This window comes from Belonocnema kinseyi, chromosome 3 (assembly GCF_010883055.1).
Source record: "Belonocnema kinseyi isolate 2016_QV_RU_SX_M_011 chromosome 3, B_treatae_v1, whole genome shotgun sequence".
NCBI classification, from domain to species: Eukaryota; Metazoa; Arthropoda; class Insecta; order Hymenoptera; family Cynipidae; genus Belonocnema; species Belonocnema kinseyi.
The window spans coordinates 132774388-132796383 of record NC_046659.1 but is presented as its reverse complement, the minus strand read 5'-3'; the positions used below and the strand labels follow the sequence as shown (position 1 = coordinate 132796383).

The following is a 21996-nucleotide window of genomic DNA, read 5'->3' as shown; positions in this document are numbered from 1 at the left end:
TATATTACTATTATATTATTATATATGTAATTAATATAAAATTATTATAATTATTTCTAGAGAGAGTCTGGTATTTTTAATTTTTCCTGGGCATTGCTATATTTCCCTGTATGTGAACTCTTTTCTCTTGTTCATCTAAAATCTGTGATTGGTAAATTAAATATAATATTTACTACAATATTTTATTGCCGTTTTACACTTTCTTTTGGCAGATTTAGTTTCAACATCTAGATCAGACTCTGTTCGAATTTATCCTGATCCCATTTTATTTAAAGTTAATTATTGTGAACTTGAACAGGGTTATGTATATCTAATTGGTCCAGGCCTCATAAAAGCTGTAGTAGATAAAAACTGCCAGTTCATCATTGGAATAATCGAGGGGAATCGAGTTTTCCCATTATTGACTCAAAAATAGTATCGTGATCCTAGATATCCTGCAATAAATCGAATGCTATATTATTAAGTTAAAGTACTTCTAGATGGTGGCTCAGTTGCCAATATTACTAAAGAAATACCGGATAGTCTGAGAAAAAAATTTCTGAAAGAGTTCTAAACAATCACGCTTGATTTATGCAAAGGTACCAAGTGTATAGGATTTTTATTGATACGGTCAAACTTTCTTTTATGAAATAAAATCCCTTATCAGAAACTTAATTTTTATTTTAAGAAAGAACTTCTTTTTGTAAACCTTACTAAGAGTCTAATTTAAAAAAAAAACCTAGACTACAATTCACTTTCTCTCATAAAAAGTCTAATTTAATTAACTCAACGTTTTGAAACCAGCCTGCAGACAACAGGACGAATTTTTCTGTATCAGAAACTGAAGGTTGAACAAATAAATAGATATTTTTCTTTTTTTTAAATAGTTTCGAGCAATTAAACTGATGCCTTAAACATGCTAAAAAGATTACAGTAAATAATTAATAATATTTTTCGTTAATAAAATGAATTTTTACTAGGGTCATTTACTGATGGTACACGTTCAATTTTTTGTCCAAACAAATAAGGGGTAGTTTTTGAAGTTCAAGGATAGTATTTTTGGTCTAATTCAATCAGATTTTTTTGAAAGTTTTTAGCATCACTTCTATTCCACAGAAAGAAATTATTATAGTCAGAGAAATTAAAACTAATTATATATTTCAAACATTGTCGGGCTGTTTCGGGCTGATCCCGATCAAAGATCGATTATCGACCTGCAGAACTTGAATTTAGCAGAAATCAATGTTGTTCAAAAACCGACTATGGCAGGGCATTCAAAATTGAAATTTAGTTATCCTAATAATCTTTTGAAGGTTATCTCATTATAGGAAGTAAGTTTGGAAGTTCAGGTATTGAAAACAAATCTTTCATCAGGAATTTGTGTTGACAAATAAAATTTTAGTCAACATAATTACTTATCCCATGTGTGTTTATAACTAAAAATAAACTAACCATGAAGGTTTTTCAAATTTCTCGAGGTTAAGGTCTGCAAGATGTCAAAATTCTTAGGTTCTGTCTATTTTTATGTCTAAATTAAAATTTTCTCAGACGCAAAAAGTAAAAAATTTTTTTTCTTTTTGAAAAACGTAAGGTCTTGTAATGCTGAGGAGTAAATCTTAGAATTAGGATATTCATAATACATATTTTTTTAGAAAGGTGTGTTGAGAACTTAAATTTTATCAACGCTTACCATTTTTCCAAGGATTTCTCGGTTATAAAAACTATTTTTCCGAGGATTATTTTTCACGTAAAATTTTTCGCTCTGATCATCCTCAGTCAAAAATAAGGGTTCTTATTAAAAAAAAGGGTCTCACCTCCATTTGACCTTGAAACTTGACCTCAAGGTTAAAATTGATGGTACAGTCTAATGTCTTCCAGGGTCCTGGTCAACCTTCGTTCAGAACATTTCTTCGTAGATAAAGTATTTAAGAAGAAATTTGTGATTATAGATTAAAATAGCTCATCGAATATTCTCTTATTATAAACAATCAACAATAATTGTTTCCTCTGCGATTATTAGTTTATCCATTTTTGGCAACCTTGACACAAAATAATACTGTACTTTTTTATTTAATTTCGAAAACAGATATTCTAAAAGTGATTTTCACAAAGTAAATACATTAAATATGCACACAATCACTCGAAGAAATGTCCGCTTTGTTCAAGGTGATGTTTTTTGACTTTAATGGAATTTCGTTTCGAATTTAATGTTGAGAGAATTTTCATTTGCTTCAACCAGATTTCGTTTAAAGCTAAAATATTCCTTATGCTACTAGATTCAACTAATTTTTCAGCTAAATAATTATTTGTGTGTGAAAAATATATTCACGTCATTCAAAACAAAACAGCCAAAGGACAATGCCTTTTCTGCAAGATAACTTTTTCGCTGAAAGATTGATAGAGTTTTCTGGATTTGTTCGTCGTCTTTTTCACTGATTCCATTGGTAAATAAAATAATATTTAAATAATTATATTAAATTTAAGAAATTCTTTTTGAAACCTTTTGTTATAAAATTGTTTTTTTCTTCTTCAATGATATGCTGTGCATTATAACAGAAAATCTTTGAGCAGAAATCTCCTGAACGACGATTAAAATATAAAAACTGAAGTCATTGTTGTTGATACAACGTTATCCCTTCCGGTGCTTCAATTTAAGTGTGACGCATATGAAGGGCGATTGTCTTATTGCTAAACCTTATTCTTTTTATAGTGCATCCAGAATTGCATCCAGCCATTGCGTTTCTCCTAATATTGTGTCTAAAATTTTGATTAGGTTTGTACACTCAAATAAAAGCTTCAGCTGTCCCAGCTAACCGTTTAGCTGGATTTCGTCTTCCAAATAATATAGCTGTGTCACATAGATTTCTAGCTGTTTGAGCTAAATGAGCCATCTGATCAAATTTACAAAATTAATCTCTTAGTTCCGATTATTAAATTCATGAGTGTTGAAGCTATAAATGTTTGTTTGCAGATATCAGTAAATCTCGATCAAGGATTAAAAATCGATTTGCATAAGTTGAAGTTAGCAGTAATCAATGTTCTGCAAAAATCGACAATAGCAGGGAATTCAGAATCAAAATTTAGTTATCCTGATTATTTTTCTAGGGTTTTCTCATTCTAAGAAGTAAACTCGGTAGTGTCGGTTTTAAATTTATATATTCGTGAAGAAAGTACTGTTTAAAACTGAAATTTAAGTAAGCCTGATGGGGTTTTTTTTTTAAATTCAGTCATTGTGAACAGTGAATTTCAAATATGTGCACAACTTTTTAGAAAAAGATGTATTTTGAACATTTGAGTTAGTGTGCACTGAAGTTATGCTCCTCAATTTTCATTGATCCTCCAAAGTGAACCATATTAGGTTTAAATCCTAGATCAAAATAGCTGCCAGTATTTGAATTTTTTATTTAGACAATTTAAGACTTGAAACTGTCCAAATTACAAAAAGGTTCTTCGCTATAGAATTCACAAACTTGACACGATGAAAAATGAAAAATCATTCTGGATATGCAGATGTGAAGACTGACCACATTTAAGGGTCAAATATCACATAACCTTCTAGATAGTTAAACAGAGAACCGAGCGGATCATCGCAGAGGATCGAACAGATCATCATAGCGGACCAAACCGATCATCGTAGAGGGTTGATTTGATCATTTCGGATGGACGAACAGATTATTTTAGATAGTCGCATTGACGTTCTTGGATATTCGACTTGACCATCTTATAGTCGAATTGATTAACCCATTTCAAAAGGATACGTTTGTTATTCGTGGTCAGTCAGAATTTTTCCTAACTATCGGATTAGCCGTGAAATTAGTTTATCTATGACGAAAAAACATGGAAGGTACTTACGACCACCGTTCGTTTTTCCTCAAATGTATCATATTGAATGTGAATTAATTCAGATAAAATGGACGAGGGTATTTATATTATATTAATTTATCCAGTGTTTCATCTAAGAAATTTTCTGACTGATCCCATTGGCAAATATAATAATATTAAAAAGATCAAAGTAAATTAGATTATTTTTTAAAATTAAATATTGTGAAATAGAGAAGAAAATCATTGGGCATAATTCTATCATAGATCAAAATATGAAAACTAAAATTACTTTGGTGGATTCGATGTTATCATGCCTTACAAAACCAATTTTGCCAAGCAAACAATTTTCGATCATGCAAAAACATGTAACGGTAAATTTTATCTCTTGATTGTAGATAATTATGTCATAAATTTAAAGTATTTTCCTAATTCAACTGGTAGAAGAGCAGAGGATTGAAATACAAATAATCTGGTAGGAAAGATAAGATAGCAACTAGGTTATATCTTGACAAATGTTTAAGAATCTTCATTAGTTACTTTCTTATCAGGGTTCTGCATAAGTAGGTTTTTTGTTCGTCAAGAAAATGAAACTATTGATTGGTGTTATCTCTTTTATCTTAGTGATTTTCACTAAACCTGTTGGTAAATAGATTATCCATTATCATTAGCAATTCATTATTAATTGGACTATACTTATTTTCTCTTTAATATTGTTCAACTTAAGATTTTTCTCTCTAAACTCTCGGTGCTCTTTAAATTGATAAAGTAAATACGATTATATCTCAAACAAGTGGATCTTTTTAAAGAGCTTACTTGTTGTTTGATTTGCGTGGGTTGATCTAATGATTTCTCGGTTACTTGATTTTCCTTTCAAGCTTTCTTTTTGCAGACTTAGCCTGGAGATTTAGAGAAGGCGCAGTTCAAGTTCATCCCGATCCAATTTTACTTAAAGTTTATTTTTGTGAACTTGAACCAGGTCATGTATATCTGATGAGTCAAGGCCTTATAAAAGCTGTAGTAGATGAAACCCACCAGTACATCATTGGAATAATACAAGGGAATCGTGTTTGCCCATTATTGGTTCAAAAATGGTATCGTGATCCTAGACATCCCGAAACAGATTTATTGAGATATCAGCAAGTTAAAGTACTCCTAAATGGCTGCCCAGTTTTCAATGTTACTGAAGAAATATTGGAAGGTGATCCTCTTAAGAACAAATTCTGGAAGGGTTTTAAAGAATCACGCGTTATTTATGTCAAAATACCAAATCTTTAGAATTCTTATTTACATTGTCTAAACTTATTTCATGAAATGGTGTCCTAAAATGTCACAACATTAAAAACGTTAATGAATCTGTGAATCTAACGACCAAGTTTGGACAACCACCATCAAAGTTTCCTATTGCAATTAAAAAAAGATGACAATTTTTTCCTATAAAAGAAAAGAAAAACAATTTTCTGTTTGGACAAAAATAAAAAAGCGAAAAGAAAAATTAGAAAGCAACCTACCAAATCCCCTTTTTTCCTTTTTTTTCTTTTGTCTGCTTTTGTTTTTATTATTATCAAATGACAATAAAGAAGCAGTATTTACTTCAATCACTTTGGGATTACGCAGGGTTCCAGTACCGAGGTTAAGAATTATTTTAAAATCAAAAGAAATGCCTGCATTGTTTAAAATGAACCAATTGTAGTTTCATTTTTTTCAGTGAGTTTTGAAGTCTTCTGGTTTGTTGAAAATTGTATATATTGCTGTTTTGATTTCATCTCTACTTTAATGACTTGTAATTGAACTGTTTATTTTTGTGATTTTAATCTCTTCCAAATCTATTTCTCTCCTCATTGCTAATGTCTGTGATTTTCAGTGTTCTCTTGGGTGCTTCTTTCTTTTTTTAGATATTTGCTTGAATTTCGTCTTTCAACGATGCATCACCACACATTCTTCATAAAATCGCAGTACCACACACTTTAGTCGCACCTCTAACAATGATATCCTTATTCATAGCCGATGCGCTATATATTTTGTTATTTTCTATTAGCGCATCTCAAGTCGCCTTATATTCTTTCGTTTATGTTATTCTGAAATACTAGTCTGCTCGAATATCAGAAATAACATTCAGTCTGGAAATCCAGATGCACAGATTGGCTACATTTAAGCCTTAATTATTGGCCAAATTTCTTGATGGTTAAACTGGCTCTCTTTTGAAGGTTGAAAAAGAGGTTCAAATTGGTCATCTCGTAGGGTCGACTAAATTATTTCTGACGGGTGAATCGTTTATCACAGAGAGCCAAAATTATCATCACACGGGGCCAATTTGATTATCTCAGATGGTCGACTAGATCATTTCAGATAGTCGACTCGATCTTATCGAATAGTCGACTTGACCATCTTAGAGTTGATTTTATTAACCTAATAGTAAGTTTCAACTTTTTTCAGACTATTGAACTGGCCATGAAACATTTAAATAATGTTAGAAAAAATGAATAAGTTTGTTTACATTTTTCTCACTTTTCCAGTATTTAAAAACTAAATTATAAATACACGGAGATAAATGTAAGGTGTGTTTGGCCATATAAATGTGCAGACAGATCATATTGCAGGGTCGACTATAGGACAGCTTTTGAATATGGCCATAGCGGCTATCTCTAGAAGATAAAAACGAGAGGTCCAAATCGACAATCTCAGAAAGACGACTCGATTGTCTCAGACCGTCGCCTCGGCCATTTCAAGCTGGCTGACCAGATCAATTTGAAGGGCCGGTTTGAAAATCTCAGATGGTCGATCTGATTTTCTCAGACATTCGACTCCATCAACTGGATGTAGGATCACGAGTGCATTGACCCTGCCCCTGCCATCTGTCTTTGCATGAATCTCAGCAGTTGATGTCAGAACTGAAAAATAATGATTTAGTTTCAAATTAATGAGTACAATTCAAGTTTATCCTAAATCGACTAATGCTATAATTAACAGTGATTACTTAAATAATTATAATCTATTTCAAACTTACATTAACCTCAAAAACATTTTAATTGAATGTCTTAAATCTCACATTACTAATAGAAAATATTAACCTTACAATTACTTATTTAAAACAGGTACTTAAAGAATAAGATATTTCCAATGAATTCTCAATAAATACACTTCACTTTGCACTGAAATAGTTGGTAAAAACCTTCTTTTTTAAACAGATATCACTATGCTGTCTATGATTTCGTTATGCCAAATGGATCCAATTAGCGATACCCTTTCAATTTTCACGCGCATGATTGATGCGCAAAAATCAAGCAATGGACCATGCGCAATGGCTTATCTACTCCTTCTTGGATGGTCGAAGTAAGTGAAAACAATATATGCGTATTGACCATTCCGAAAAGGATACCTTAGTTATCCCTGATAATGAGTGTAATGCTCTTATAAAAGTCAGACTGCCGATAAAATAAGAGTCTTTTTAACCATGTCGAAAAAAATATGAAAGGACCGTTCGACCATGCAGACAGACTTGTTGGCTCTCTAAATTTTGACCACATAACTTTGACCATCCATTTTTCTCCGTGTACGAAATGTGGGCGTATTGTGAAATTAAATAATCTAGAAGAATAGTTAAGATAGCTTTAATTCAAGAGTGAGGGTTTTTTTTTAATCCGCAGAATTTATTTTCAAATTGAAGATGTAATCTCCAAAGAAACTGAACACATTTTAGACCGAAATCGGGAAATACGACCTCTCACCTAGAGTTGAACTTCAAATGTTATTGGTCAAGAAAAATAAAAATAAATGAACAGGGAAAGTCAGAAAATTTTGAAATTCAAAAGTACCTCCTAATGTGAGAGTGAATGGAGCGTTTACCCTACTTGGAAATTCGTGTTGCTTGTTTTTTTGAGATAAACAATATAGAAGGACAGATAAGATAGCGACTAGGATTTGTGTTGACAAATTTTAAAGAATATAGATTAGTTGCTATCTGATGAACATTCTCCATAAGTGGCTCTTCTTCGTTTCAATAAAATGAAACTCGTGATTGCTGTTATCTCTGTTATCTCAGTGATTTTTGCTAATCCTGTTGGTAAATACAATAAATACTATAATTTACACTGCATCATTAGACTCACTATGCTTATTTTCTCTTTAGAATATTTAAACTGGGATCATACAATAAGTTAATTAATATAATTGATAAGTTCTTGAATTTCTTTTAATTCATTCATTAATTTAAAATTGATGCTTGGCAAATGCGATTATATTTAACACAAGCCGATCTCTTTAAATCCTTTATTTATTTTTTGGTTTTAATGGATTGATTTAATGATCTCTAAATAGTGTCATTGGAATAATCCACTGGAATCGTGTTTGCCCATTGTTAGTTCAAAAATGCTATTCCTAGATAGTGGCCCAGTTGCCAATGTTACTCAAGAAATATTGGAAGGTGATCCTTTTCAGAAGAAGTTTTGATTCCGTTTCGGTAAAATTCTTATTTATATGTGCAACATGTCTTCTATGAAATGAAATTCTATACAAGAAAAATTAGATTTATTTAAAAAAAGGCTGCCATGTTATATACCTTAGAATGGGCTAAGAGTCTAATTTCAAGAAAAACATGATGTTTAATCTAGTTCTTGTATTAAAAAGTCTAATTTAATTGAATTTGAGGTTAAAAAAATTAACCTGCAAACATAAATGCACCTTTTTTTCTGTAAGGGAAATTGAAAGTTGAATAAATAATTGGACATTTGTTTTTGTTTAAATTTTAAACATTACAAATGGTGTCATGCAATTTCCGAAAAACATTTTTGTATCAGTTTATTTTTTTATAAACTTATTTTAACCTTTATCAATGTTTGATGTCATGATCAATGTGGAAAATAAAAAATAATTAAATTATTTCCGATACATGTGTTGTTCAAAAACATTATGGAATTATTGAATCCTCTGAAGTTTATGAAAATTGATGATTATTTAGGTTGTGAATGTTTGTTTGCAAATTCCAATCAATCTTGATCAAAGGTCCATTGGGGATTTGCAGCAATTAAATTTAGGAAAAATTAATTTTGTCCGAAAATCGACAACGACCGGGCATTTCGAACTAAAGCTATCCTGATAATTTGTTGAAGTACTTATACCTCATCATTATCAGAAAAAACCCTGACTTGTAAAATCATCAGGGTATCTTTATTTTCCGTTAGAAAAACAATTTATTTCGTTCTGAAAAATCTATTTTGACTACCTAGATTACTGAGTTAATTTTTAAGAATGACATGATATTTAAGAACCTCTGATGGTGTCTTAAATTTTTTGTTATGAACACAAACTTCTCGAGGAAGATGTATTGTGTTACACATAAACTATTATTAACGCTATTGATCACTTAAAAAAATCACTTCCGTCATTATTTCGTAGCTTAAAATAAATTTTAGTATTCAGAATGACATTTTAAGAAACTGCTCTCCGTCGCAGTTTACGTTCTTAAAGCCACTGTTGTCACATTGCTTTGTATTCTGACATTATAACCCCCTGAAGTTGTGCTTCTTACTTTTTATTGATTATCCAAAGCGAATCATCTCGTACGGTGCGCTTGACCTTCACAGAGAGCCAAACTTATCATCAAAGATGTCAGAGTAGATCATCAAAGAGTGCCGAACTGATCATCGCAGAGGGTTAATTTGATCAGCTGTGATATTCGGCTGGATCATGTCATATAGAAAACTAGATCTTTTCCCATCGTGAAAGGGTACCTAGATTATCCTGAATGTAGGCCTGAACTTCTTCTAAGTTCCTTCTAAATTTTAAAAGGTCCTTTCAAACACAAATCTCTGATTTTAGGCCTGCAGTTTTCATTTAAGGTATTTTATTAAGAGTGAATTAATTCAGGTTAAGTGTGTTCTAGCATAATATTTCAGGAAGCAAATAATACATTTATCTTCATATGAAAAAATAAGACTAGTGATTGGTCTTCTGGAGTTTATCTTAATAATTTTCACTGACTACGTTTGTAAATGCAATAATATTAACAAAATTAAGGTGAATTAGGGTAAATATTTTAAAAAGTTTTTTGTTATAAAATTTCTTGCGCACTGATATACTGCGTCATACGATCAAACACTTAGAAAAAATACTGTTAAAACAAAATTTTTAATATATAATATCACTAGGCATAGGCTGCTATAGTAAAATTAAAATTTTCTTTGAAAGCCGAACTTTAAAATTTTATGAAATTTTTTTTATGTCCACGCCATAAATATTGTTTTCTCTGAGGAAGAAAGGGTGTTCTATTTCACGAAACTCGTTTCCAATTAAAGAAATAATTTCCTAATAGTTTGAGAAAATCTTTAACGTGGTAGTAAACCAATGCCGCTTAAGATTTGACTAGGAGTTACAAGAAAACAAAATAAAGGCACCGAATTTATTTGTAGACCTAAAAATTAACGGAGTTGTATCAACTTAATCAGACGAGTTTATTCAATATTTGTCCCAAAGTTTCGGAAACCCACAGTTCCATAATCAGCGGAACCAATTTTCAAAAATTATAAAAAACAATAAGCTTATAAACACTACACTACAGTGCAAGAGTTTTGAACCACCTCCCTTTTTATGACTGATTAAGTCTTGCTTATTTAAATTATGCCAGTGCTAAAAAAAATTTTTTTCAAAGGTTATATTCTTTCAAAATTCGGTATAATATGAGCCATTTTGAAGCTTTTTTCACCGTATCACAACAGCTTACAAGTATAAATCGAAAAAATTTTCTTTTTAAACTGCAAAACCTTTTAGTTTTGACAAAAAATTTGGAAAAATATGAAAACATTCTATCTGCAGGCAAATCAAAATTAAATAAATATAAACACTGCCCCGCAAAAGTTTTAGGCCACCTTAATTAATTTGAATGATACCAGAGCTAAAAACTTTTATCCTTAACAGGCTAATTTTTTCATTAAATCAGAATAGCTTACGAGTATAAATTGTAAAAAATTTCTTTTTCAATTGTAATAACTTGAAGTTTTAATAAAAAAGTTGAAAAATTTAAAAACATCTTATCTGTAGGCCAATCAGATTGAAGGTTAAATAAATATATATTCTAAGGAAATTACATTGAACTTTATGATTAAATGCTTCATATATTTTACAAAAATATTTTTTTACCAAAAATAATATTGCAATTTTTCCTACTTTTTTATTACAGCTTCAAGTTCTTGCAATTCAATAAGAAAATTGTTACGATGCAAACTCATAAGCTGTTGTGAACCGGTGGAAAAAAGCTTTAAGAGGAACCTGAGAACATTGAAAAATGTTAACTGTTTCGGAAGTTATTGAAAATTTAAGAAAACATGGAAATTTACACTATTTTTAAATATCTATTCAAAGACTTGACAAATTTTCTTCAGCCTGTGCTGAATCTATACAGAATTGATAAAGCAATCAACCTTTTAAAGAGAAATTTTTTTAGATCTGGTATAATTGTAATCAAGAGAATTTATTCAATCATAAAAAACAGATGACCTTGAACGTTTGCACGGTAGTGTATTTTGAGAAAATTTTACAGAAACTTCATGATTCTATTTTCCATATATTTCGCGAAAACATTTTTGTTACCCAAAAGAACATTGCAATTTTTGCAATTTTTTTATTACGACTTCAAGTTCCTGCAATTAAATAAACATTTTTTTACTAATTATATTCATAAGATGTTGTGACACTGTGGGAAAATAGCTTTAAAATAAGCACAAGAATATTTGAAAATGTTTATTATTTCAGAAGTTATCGAAAATTTAAGAAAACATTGAAATTTGCACTATTTTTGCAATATCTTTAAAAAATAGACAAATCGGCTTTAACCTGAGCTCATATTTCACAGAATCTCGAGAGGAATCTACACTTTAAAGAGAAATTTTTTAGCTCTGGTATAATTAAAAATAAGATAATTTATTCAGTCAAAAAAAAAGTTGGTTAAAAACTTTTGCTCGGCAGTGTATACAAATTATAAAAATATAATAATTATAGTATATATCAAATGTTTATGTAAAATTTTAAAAAAGTTTTCACAAAATTTAAATACTGGTAGATCAAAAGTTTATAACATTAAAATTTATATTAGTTTTTATGAGAGCAGGATGGAAGAACATCCTGCTTCCATAAGGATAACTCCAAAAGTGACCGTCAACAATGATCAAATAACCTATCATATTATAGATCGCAAGAAAAGAGCGCCAATTTTTAAATATATTGTTGGACATATTTTGATGAATTGAAAAAAAGAATTCAAGAATAGAATTGTAAGATTCATTAAGATTGTATTTATCTGTAATTTTATTAAGATAATTACCATGTTCTTTTATGACAAAAATGATTTTAGCAAAATCTCTTGTTATAGGATTACTTTCATGATGTACAATTTTAATATAATCTCAAAGAAAAAAGTCAGAATTAGTATCATTAATATTATTATATAAATAATGACTGAACAGGAAACTGCGTTATTTTTTACAGAGTTTCTAATCAATCTTAACCTAATTTTATCATTTTATCAAGTTCAGAATTTTTACGAAAAGTAGTGCTGATTTTGTAAGTTTTAAAGAGTCTCTTTATATTTTTTGAAATTTTTTATAAGAGGGAATAGTAATATTATGTTTTGGTACAAATTCGCTTTTTGTAATTTTTTCAGAATTGTTAGTTAAGTTTTTAAAAAATTTCTTCTAACCTGTTATCAATTTGTTCATTAATTTCATTTTGTGGAAAATTATTTAGCAAAAGGTGATGTTTTACTATTTCTAGGTTTTCGTTTTGAAATTTTTTGTCAGAAAGTAGAATAGCTAAGAAAACTGAGTTTTTTATTATAGTAATTTTTATTTGTAAGTGTCGTTTAGATACAAAATTATGTGTTGGACCAGAATATTGAGCAAGTTGAGTATATTATTATATTCTATTTCATGTGTGATTTAGATTTTTTTATGTGTAATATTGAAAATTTTGATTTTTTTCAATTTTATCGTTAGAAATAATTATAAAAGTATTGTTTACATACTTGAAGCAGGCAAAAATTTGAAAATATAATTTATTAAATTCTTGTAAGTCACGTCAAAAAACATCATAATGTGAATGAACGAATAGTAATTTTTTAAAATTATTGTTGAAAAATTTGAACATATTATACGTAGGAAAATTAATGGCATAAATTTTCCGGCATAAATTTTTCAGGGAAACGAGTTTTCATGAAAATCGGTAGATAGGGGATTTTGGGGTCGCTGATGACGAATCTGAACTCAGATTTTGAAAATTCAAAATGGCGGGTCCAATATGGCGGCCAAAATTTGAAATTTTTGATTTTGAAAATTGGTGTACAGGGGTTTTTGGTATATTTGATCACGAATCTGAACTTTGATTTTGTACATTCAAAATGGCGGGCCAAAACTCAAAATATTTCTAAATTGTTTTTTGAAAGTTGGCACAGGCAGGGGGTCGCTGATCTTGAATCTGTATTCAAAATGACAAATATTTAAAATATTAAGGTTTGAAAATATATACACCTACTCACCTAAAACATGGATTAGTACCAATTTTCTGAATTTTCAAAATCGAAAATCAGATTCGTGATCAGTGACTCCAAAAATCCTTGTACACTAATTTTTGTTTAAATCCAGAAGACTTTATTATTTTGACCGCTCTATTGTATCCATCATTTTGAATTTTTAAAGTTTGATTTCAGATAGTGATCAGCGACCCCGAAAACCTCTGTATACCAATTTTCAGAAAAAAATCCAAAACTATTCCAAGTTTCGGGCGCCATCTTGAATCCACCATTTTAAATTTTCCGAAATCTGAGTTCATATTCGTTATCACTGACCCCAAAAACCCCTGTATAACAATTTTCAGACAAAATCCAGAAATATTCTCAATTTCGGCCGCCATATTGGATCCGCCATTTTGAATTTTAAAAATCTGATTTCAGATTCGTATTCAGCGACCCGAGAAACCCTTAAGAACCCATTTTCATAAGGATGTAATGGAAAGTTTTTTCAAAAATGGATTTTTTCAACAAAAAAGGCTTTTTTCATATTTGTTTATAAGCATTAACAAATTATTTAAAAAATTTAGACCCTTCGCACAAGAATTTCAATTTTCTATCAACCTGCGACCATGAAATTAAAAAAAATGTGTAAAATCCAATAAAAACTACTCTGACATCCCAAAAAATTATATGAAAAAAGGTGGGAATACGGTATTCCCACCATGCCGCAAAGGGTTAATGGAAAACTATGTTTGTGTATTTTCGGAAGACCATAAGTTCTATCCAGATTAGTTTTCTCTGTGAAAAGATTTTGTCTCTTTATGTTGGAACATAAAAAAACCTTTTAGTCTCCAATTGTTAATTTTATTAAAAGTTTTTCCTTGTAAACTTTGAAAGTGGGTTATCTTTAATTTTTCCATCTTATTGAGGAGAAAAATCATATTTCTTTAAATTTTATTATATAAGTTATTGGAAACGACCTTATGTCAAAATTTTTGAAAAAATACGCAGTGAAACTTTTTTTTCAGAAAAAATAGAATAGTATCATGCTTTAAGAAAATTATTATTTATGTTTCTGATTCATGAAAAGTTGTTTGAAGTATTTTTCCAATTCCAGGGCTTGAAAAACAGAATTGTGAAATCAAATAAACTGGAAGGACAGATAACATAACAGCTAGCATAGATTTCTTTATTTCAAGAAATCAAACCCCTTGACTGGTATTTTGGTTTTCATCTTAGTAATTTTCACTGATCCCGTCGGAACCTACAATAATATTGAAAATATTTGAATTAATTATACAAAAGTTTTTAACTTTTTGTTATAAAATGTTGCGCTCAATACGTATTGCGACATAGAACAGGGAATCCTTCAGCATTAATCTCTTCTCATAAAATTGAAATACAAAAAGTAGAATTTCTTTTTTTAATATAACGTTTTCTCTAAAGGCGACTGGTTAACATTTCCAACTTAATTTATAGGTCCAACTTCAAATCACAATTAAACAGAAATCTTTTCATAAATTCTTATAAATTAAGTTAAAATTTTATAACTCAATTAAAATCAATTTTAATGGAATTCATATAAATTAATCTTAAGCTTGATGTCTCTATTTAAACATATTGTTTATAATCGAAATGAAATATTCTTTCGTATAAAGTCTTTTATAACTTGAACGCTGAAGAATATTCGCAAATCTTTCAATTCCTTTGATTCGCTTAAAATGATAAAAATCGATTAAAATTTTCTTGAAATCTTTACGAATATCCTAAGATAATTCAAAAAATATATTGTCTTGTGAAGGTCGTAGTTTATTTTAACCAAGCACATAAACTGTCTGAGGGCACAAGAAAATAAAATTTCAGCTCAAGCAGAACTTTTTGCTTTTGAATTTTGCAAAAAAGAATTTCCCAAAAACAACCCCTAAGTTTGAAAATCAAAACCTTTAGAAAAATTTGAATCTTTTAGAGATAAAATTACTCTGTATTTTTGTGTTATTCTGACCTCCCCAGAAATACGAACCGACAATTTTGGAGATTCAAAACTTATCATGAAAAATCAATACCTCGGTACGCGGAAAATATTTTTCAAAAACCAAACTTTTTCAAAAATGTTTAGTTTCAACAATCTCTCTTTTTTTGGGCCTTTTAAAAATACCAACTTTGACTTTTGGAACCCAGCACTAAAAAATAATCTTTTTCGTATTTTTAATGCTAAATCTGTTTCTAGTTTTTTGTCTAGTAAAGAACAAACTCAATTTTTTTGGCTCGAACCCCTAAAATCGAAAAATAACACCTTTTTACCACGTTAATACGAATGTGCCAAAAAACTTATTTTTTTTTTTTAATGAGCCGGAATAATTTAAACTAATTGAGAGTGCTTTGATTTTGAAATTACAAAACTTGTGTTGTAGAGGATGATTTTGAAATTTTTTGCAGATTCAGGAGTCCAAAAACGTCTAAAAATATCGTATTTAAGTTATGAAAAGTTTGAATTTTTGAAAGAAATGTGATTTTACAATTTAAGGGTTTTTATTATTGATTTTAGACATTAGAGCTGCAAGGAATGTAAGATAGCACTTCAACAAAAAGATTAATTTTTTGCAGAAGGTAAAGGATAACAAAAGTTTCAATTGATGCCGAAGAAAGACTCAAATAAATTTTCAGCTCTGAAGAAGGCCGAAATTCGATTGTGGAGGCAAACGAAAAAATTGTTATTGTGTAAAAACTTGTTTCGGTAAAATTGACATACTTCTGTAATAAATTTGAAGTATTTTCCTTTTGAAATTTTTTACTTACTTGATTTTGCCTTCTAAATGACTTATTTTTCCGGATTCGATTACATGTGCGCAGTATATTTTCGATTTTTTTCTTTCACGTCAACTGTATCTATATTATTTCTATAATCTGCACATAGCCGATTAGAACCCTTTTTATTTTCAGCATTATTTTCTGATGTTCGTATAATACCGGCTTTGAACCACATTTTTATTATCGCGTGTGTAGCGTCCTTTTCCGTGGATGAAAATTGTGTCGCTGTTTGATAAACTGGCACATCGACCTTTAAAATAATTTTCATTTTTACTCCTACCTCTTGAACTTATTTGGCTTTGTAATCATGCAGAATCTGCGATACTTTTTTGTATATTTAGGATTGGAAATGTAAGTTGAACCTAAATTATATTCTTTACTATATTCTACCATCTTGAAAGAATCACGACCCTGATTAAATTCTGTTTCTGTTAATTCGTCCATTACTACGTGTACAGTAAATTGATAAAATTCTCCGCAAACAATTATTTCTGGTAAAAAACGACTTTATCGGAAGATCCGCGCTGATATGGTTCTTTGTTTGACATCTGCTTTTATGACTGGAATCATTATCGCTGCTACCATCTGTATCATCGTCATCCTCTATCAAGCGTTTAAAGTTTTCTCCGTCCTCTCCATGTTCAACGTCACCTTCGTCTTCTTTTGCATTTTTATCACCGTGCTCTTTGTCAATCGCAAATACTGCCTTCAAACGAGTAACTAATTCGTCTTCATTACCCGACGTCTTCATATTTCTCATCTTTAGTTGGAATGGAATGGAAGCTTCCAATGTGTCCCCTAAGGGTTTACATTTTTCTTGAACCTTATTTCCTATTCCTTCACGTACCCCCCGCACATTTACTTGATGGTAGGAGGGGTACCTACAGTTTAAGGTGGGTTCCGAACCATCAAGAGCAACAGCTTTTAAGTACTTAGATAAAACCTTTTTCTCTAGAGGTACCGGTCCCACGACTCTACGGAAATAAACAACTCTCTTGCTAGGCCATTGTTCACCACATGGGCCGCCGAGGCTCTTTCAGAGTTCGAGACGGGAATCGAACCCGCAAGCCGACGGAGCGGGTCTAAAGTCTACACTTAAGCCCCCACGACCATCGTCCAACTCTTCTTATGTTTAGTTCTTCTCTCAATTCAGTTAGCTTGAATAATCAACTTTATCAGACAATAGATTGCCTACATATTTACCGTTGACACTCATATTATTCACTGAAACTTTCACAAACTTGCAAATTCTTTTGTTCACAAATAAAACTATTACTTAGTTAATCCTTTGCATAATTCTTGATACTTTTCCTGAAAAATGGCATTAATAATTAATAAATGAGTGACCACCTCTTGGTCGTATTACTTTCAGCGATATTTATAAAATTAATAATATTAGATGTTATTTGTATTGACCAGGGTAGTATTATTAAAAACTTTCACACTTTTCATTGTTGTTTATAAAAATATTCCAAAATACAAATCAATATATTTAAAATCGTTAAAAATTTTTTAAATTGATAAAATCTATTTAAGATTCCCTGAAATTATTTAAAGTCTTCTAAGATGTTTCAAAGGAATTTGCGAAAATTCAGAAATTGGCGAATACCTCAATTTGATAGAGGTTATTGGATGGCGTGATTTGTTGCAAGAAAAGTGACTCAAGTGATATTTTTATTTTATAAAACAACTATAATGACTTCTTTTAAGAAAAAGTGGTTTAAGAAAAATTGAATGGCATTCGCTCAATTATGTGGTTATTGCTCAATTTTTCATAATTTACTTGTTGGAAGGAAAGTTTATTATTATATTAGAGCTTGTTTTTAAGCCAATTTTGATATATAATTTATCATCAATTAAAGAAATTAATTCATAGACCTATCTAGTCTGAAAAGACGTTAGGAATTTCTGTTATTCTCTGATGATAGTACAGATTTCTTGAATATAATATAATAAAGTCAAATCCAATTCGGGGTGAGGTCCTCTCGTCCGGTTCCAGCTTCGGTAAATACCGAGGAACAAGAAATTTATTAGTTTGAACTTTTACTTTTAAACTAGACCTTCCAAAAAAATTACTAAACAAATGCCAATTGTGCGTTTATATGTTGAATACTTTTACGTAGGCAATAAATAATGTTGAAATAAAATTACATTTTTTTACAATAAATTCAAGGCAGGGAGTATTATACAGTTCGTAGAAAATCAATAAGCACATACAGAAAATGATGAATGAATGTGTGGATGTGAAAACTGAAAAGACATCTAAATAACTTTAGATTTTTGTATAATTCAAAATAAGCCAATTTTGAACAAGTCTTTAAGTAAGATTTAAAGTCGTGTTTCGTTTAAAATTAAAGATTTTTTATGCAGTTTTTAATATTTGAAATTAGGCTTGCTAATAATATTTAATTATTTATTGAATAAATCAGATTCTTGAATGATAGTATTTTGAAGTATTGAAATTGTACGCTGCTTCTACATTGAAAAAATCAAATAATCTCTATTTAAATATCAAGTAAAATATACCTATATTCAGATTCCTTGAAATCCTTATTTACATTCTAAACATTTATTTTTTGAATAATTTTGTTTTCATTCGCCAATATATAGAACAAATGACTAAAAGAAGACTATTCTTCAAATTTAAGAAACTTGTGATTTCCAAAATTTTCTGAATGCGGCCTAATAATTTAGGTGAAAATACTTAGCAAACAATTCATTTATTTCTGAATGCATAATTTTAATGTGAAATTGTAGATGCCCATATCTAAAAATAAATTTTTTATCATCCTAGCGGAATTTTATATTTTATAAACTGAAATTATATTTTCTAATCCAACGTTGTTTCCTTTATTATAAATTGTTTGATATAAAAGTTCTATAAAACGTTATTTTATTTATATAAAAAGGTTATTTTAGATCAACGATGAATATTTTTAAAATTATTTTATAAATCGGTCGTCTCGGGTAGTAAATTTTTTTTAGTTGAATTGGATGCATGTATGTATATGTATTTATGTATATTTTTATTATGCTAAGTAATTAAATACACATACACTAGAAGGACAGATAAGATAGAGACTAGTATATATCTTAAAATTTTTTAAAGAATAGTTATCAGCTACACTCTTATAAAAATTCGTCAAAAGTGAATTTTTTGCGCTTCAAGAAAATGAGAATCTTGTTTGGTGTTCTGTTTTTTATCTTAGTAGTTTTCCCTCATGATGTTGGTAAATACTATTATATTTATAAAATATAAAGTGAATTATTGATTGCCTTTATACAATATAACTTTGTTTGTTTAATGGCACGCTGAGAAATAGAACAAAGAATACTTAAGTAAAATCCCTTGTTATGCAATACAAATAAATATTAATAAAACCACTTTGGTGATACAATTATCTTTGCCTAAACTTAATTTCAAGAGTGACGCATTACAACCGTGGTTGTGTAATATTTTCAACTTTATTTTGCGATACAACCACAAAATTAGTTCTTTCAGTTCTAATACTAAACTTTCTTTTCTCTATACTATGCATAACCTATGTATTAGGAATATTCTGTTTCTCAAATTGAAAGAAAATTAATTTTAAACGTACATAAAATAGTCATAGATATTTCTTTGAATTTATAATTTTATAAAAATTTTTTCAGCAATACTTAAAAAACCATCTATTTATAAACTGAGGTAAACGTTTAGGCCCTAATGGAATTCATAGGCAACTTTGCTGATAAGATTGAATCGTGAGCTTAGTGTTTTTAATTTTTTAAATTATTAAAAATTAATACGGAATCTACTTTCTTATTAAGTCTTTCATTGATTTTTCGATTTGCGTTGGTTTTGATAATGATTTTTGAGAAGCGTCTGGTATTATGAGTTTTTTCCGTGTATGATTTCCGGGTTTGATAGAAATCTACATTATCTTTATCAGTTACGGACACCAAAAGTCATAAACAAAAAAACTATTATGATTACTAAGGACCGCAAAAAGCCACAACAAGTTAATCCAAACAATCAAATATCTCTAAAAATTTGTAATTATATAAAAATTCCTTAAAATAGTATGAATTTAAATTAAAATTTTTTGAAAAATCAAGGGAAACATTTATGCCTCAATCCAATCCATAGGCTATCCTGCAGATAGAAATGAATGTTGAGCTTAGTGCTTCTCGGTTCGAAATTTTTTTAAGAATAAAATGCAACCTGCGTTATTAATAGATCTTTAATTGTTTTTTTTCAGTTTGCGTGGGGTTTCTAACTATTTTTGTAGAGAATTTAATATTATTAATTTATTCCGTGTATTATTCTCGGGTCCGATAGAAATTTAAATCGTTTTCATTATTAACGGTCTATTATTAATAGTTTGAAAAATTCGTTCTTTTTAATAATAAGTCATAATTCTTGGTTTAAAATTAAAATTTTAGCTTCAAAATTCAACAGTTTCTTTACAACTTTTTTTCTTACTTCACTGAAAATCGTGTCTGAGTTGAAAATTAAACTTCGTTTGAAATATCAAGTAATACATTTTTCGTTCAGAATTTATCTTTTTGGAATGAAAATTTAGGTACTTGGTTGCAAACTAAAATCTCTTGTGAACAAACTTAGAAATTAATTAATTAGAAATAATACAACAAACCATATTTGTCTTGCATCTCAGATTTTAAATTTTTTCTACATGGGGCCGCATATCATATGACTAATACCTAAATTAGATAGAAAAACAATATCTGAATTAATACCTACTAATCTTATCTCTTCAAGACTTTACGGGCTTGCAAAAACCCACGAAAACAACATTCCACTCAGACCGATCCTCAGCGCGATAAAATCAACAGCTTAAATGCTAGCAAGCTTCCTCGTCAATGAACTAAATTCTTTTACAGAAAACCCTATCACTCACGTCTAAAAATCGTTTGACTTTATCAAAAAGATACCACAGATTCACATTCGGCCGCAAGAGATCATAGTGTTTTTTGACGTAACATCTCTCTTTACGAAAGTGCCAATCTCTGATGCAGTTGATATTATTTATTTTTTTGCGAACTACCTCTCCGTGCTTATAACTTTGATGGAATATTTTTCTCAATAATACTTACTTCTCTTTCAATAAACAATTCTATGAACAAACGTCAGAAGCATTAATAGAATCTCCTATCTCACATCTAGTAGCCGACATCTTTATGGAACATCTAGAAACCAAAATCTTCAACCAATCCAAGCTTAAATTGGAATTTTGGTTTCGTTACACTGACGACACTTTTGCCAACAGACGACATAGACTGGATGAACTAAATAAGTTTTCAATTTTATAAATCGATTATATCCCTAAATCCAGTTCACCATGGAAATTGAACAATGCGGATTGAACATTAGGACATGAAATTTGCAGAAAACCCACCCATACAAGCAGATATCTATACGACTTCTTCCACCACTACCCATCTCAAAAATAATTGTTTACCAACAATCTTGAACACAGAGTTGTCTACATAACAGATAAAGGTCACATACGAAAAGAAATACAAAACATTATACAAATCCTAATACAGAATGGCTATACAAAAAAAATTGAAGCAATAAGAAAAAGGTATAAAAAAACAAGTCAACACAATCTAGTAAAGAAAAGGAGAAAAAAACCGATCATTGTCTAACCAGATATCCAAGTTGTCAAATAAAAAATAGTAAGAATTCTCAACAAACACAACATCCGAACCATATTTATACCACCTGCGAAAATAGGAGAACTTCTAAACAACCCTACAGACAAAAAGGCACCTCTCAGCGATCCGGTAATATATAAAATTCCTTGTTCTTGTGACAAAGTTAATATTGAAGAAACCGAAAGAGCGGTAAGCCAACATATAAAGGAACATGAGAATAAAGTCAGGCTAAA

At 29.7% G+C, this 21996-nt stretch overlaps 2 protein-coding genes across 2 annotated transcripts in view; both read left to right on the top strand.

Annotated features, from left to right (window-relative positions):
* Positions 1-21996, top strand: part of LOC117169316 — a 128843-nt gene that overhangs the window by 56476 nt on the left and 50371 nt on the right. The window lies entirely within an intron of this gene.
* On the top strand, positions 4339-5238 carry LOC117169315. Its single transcript, XM_033355636.1, has 2 exons — positions 4339-4443; positions 4691-5238. Exons 1-2 carry the CDS (start codon positions 4386-4388, stop codon positions 5074-5076), a joined length of 444 nt encoding a protein of 147 aa, XP_033211527.1. The 5' UTR covers positions 4339-4385; the 3' UTR covers positions 5077-5238.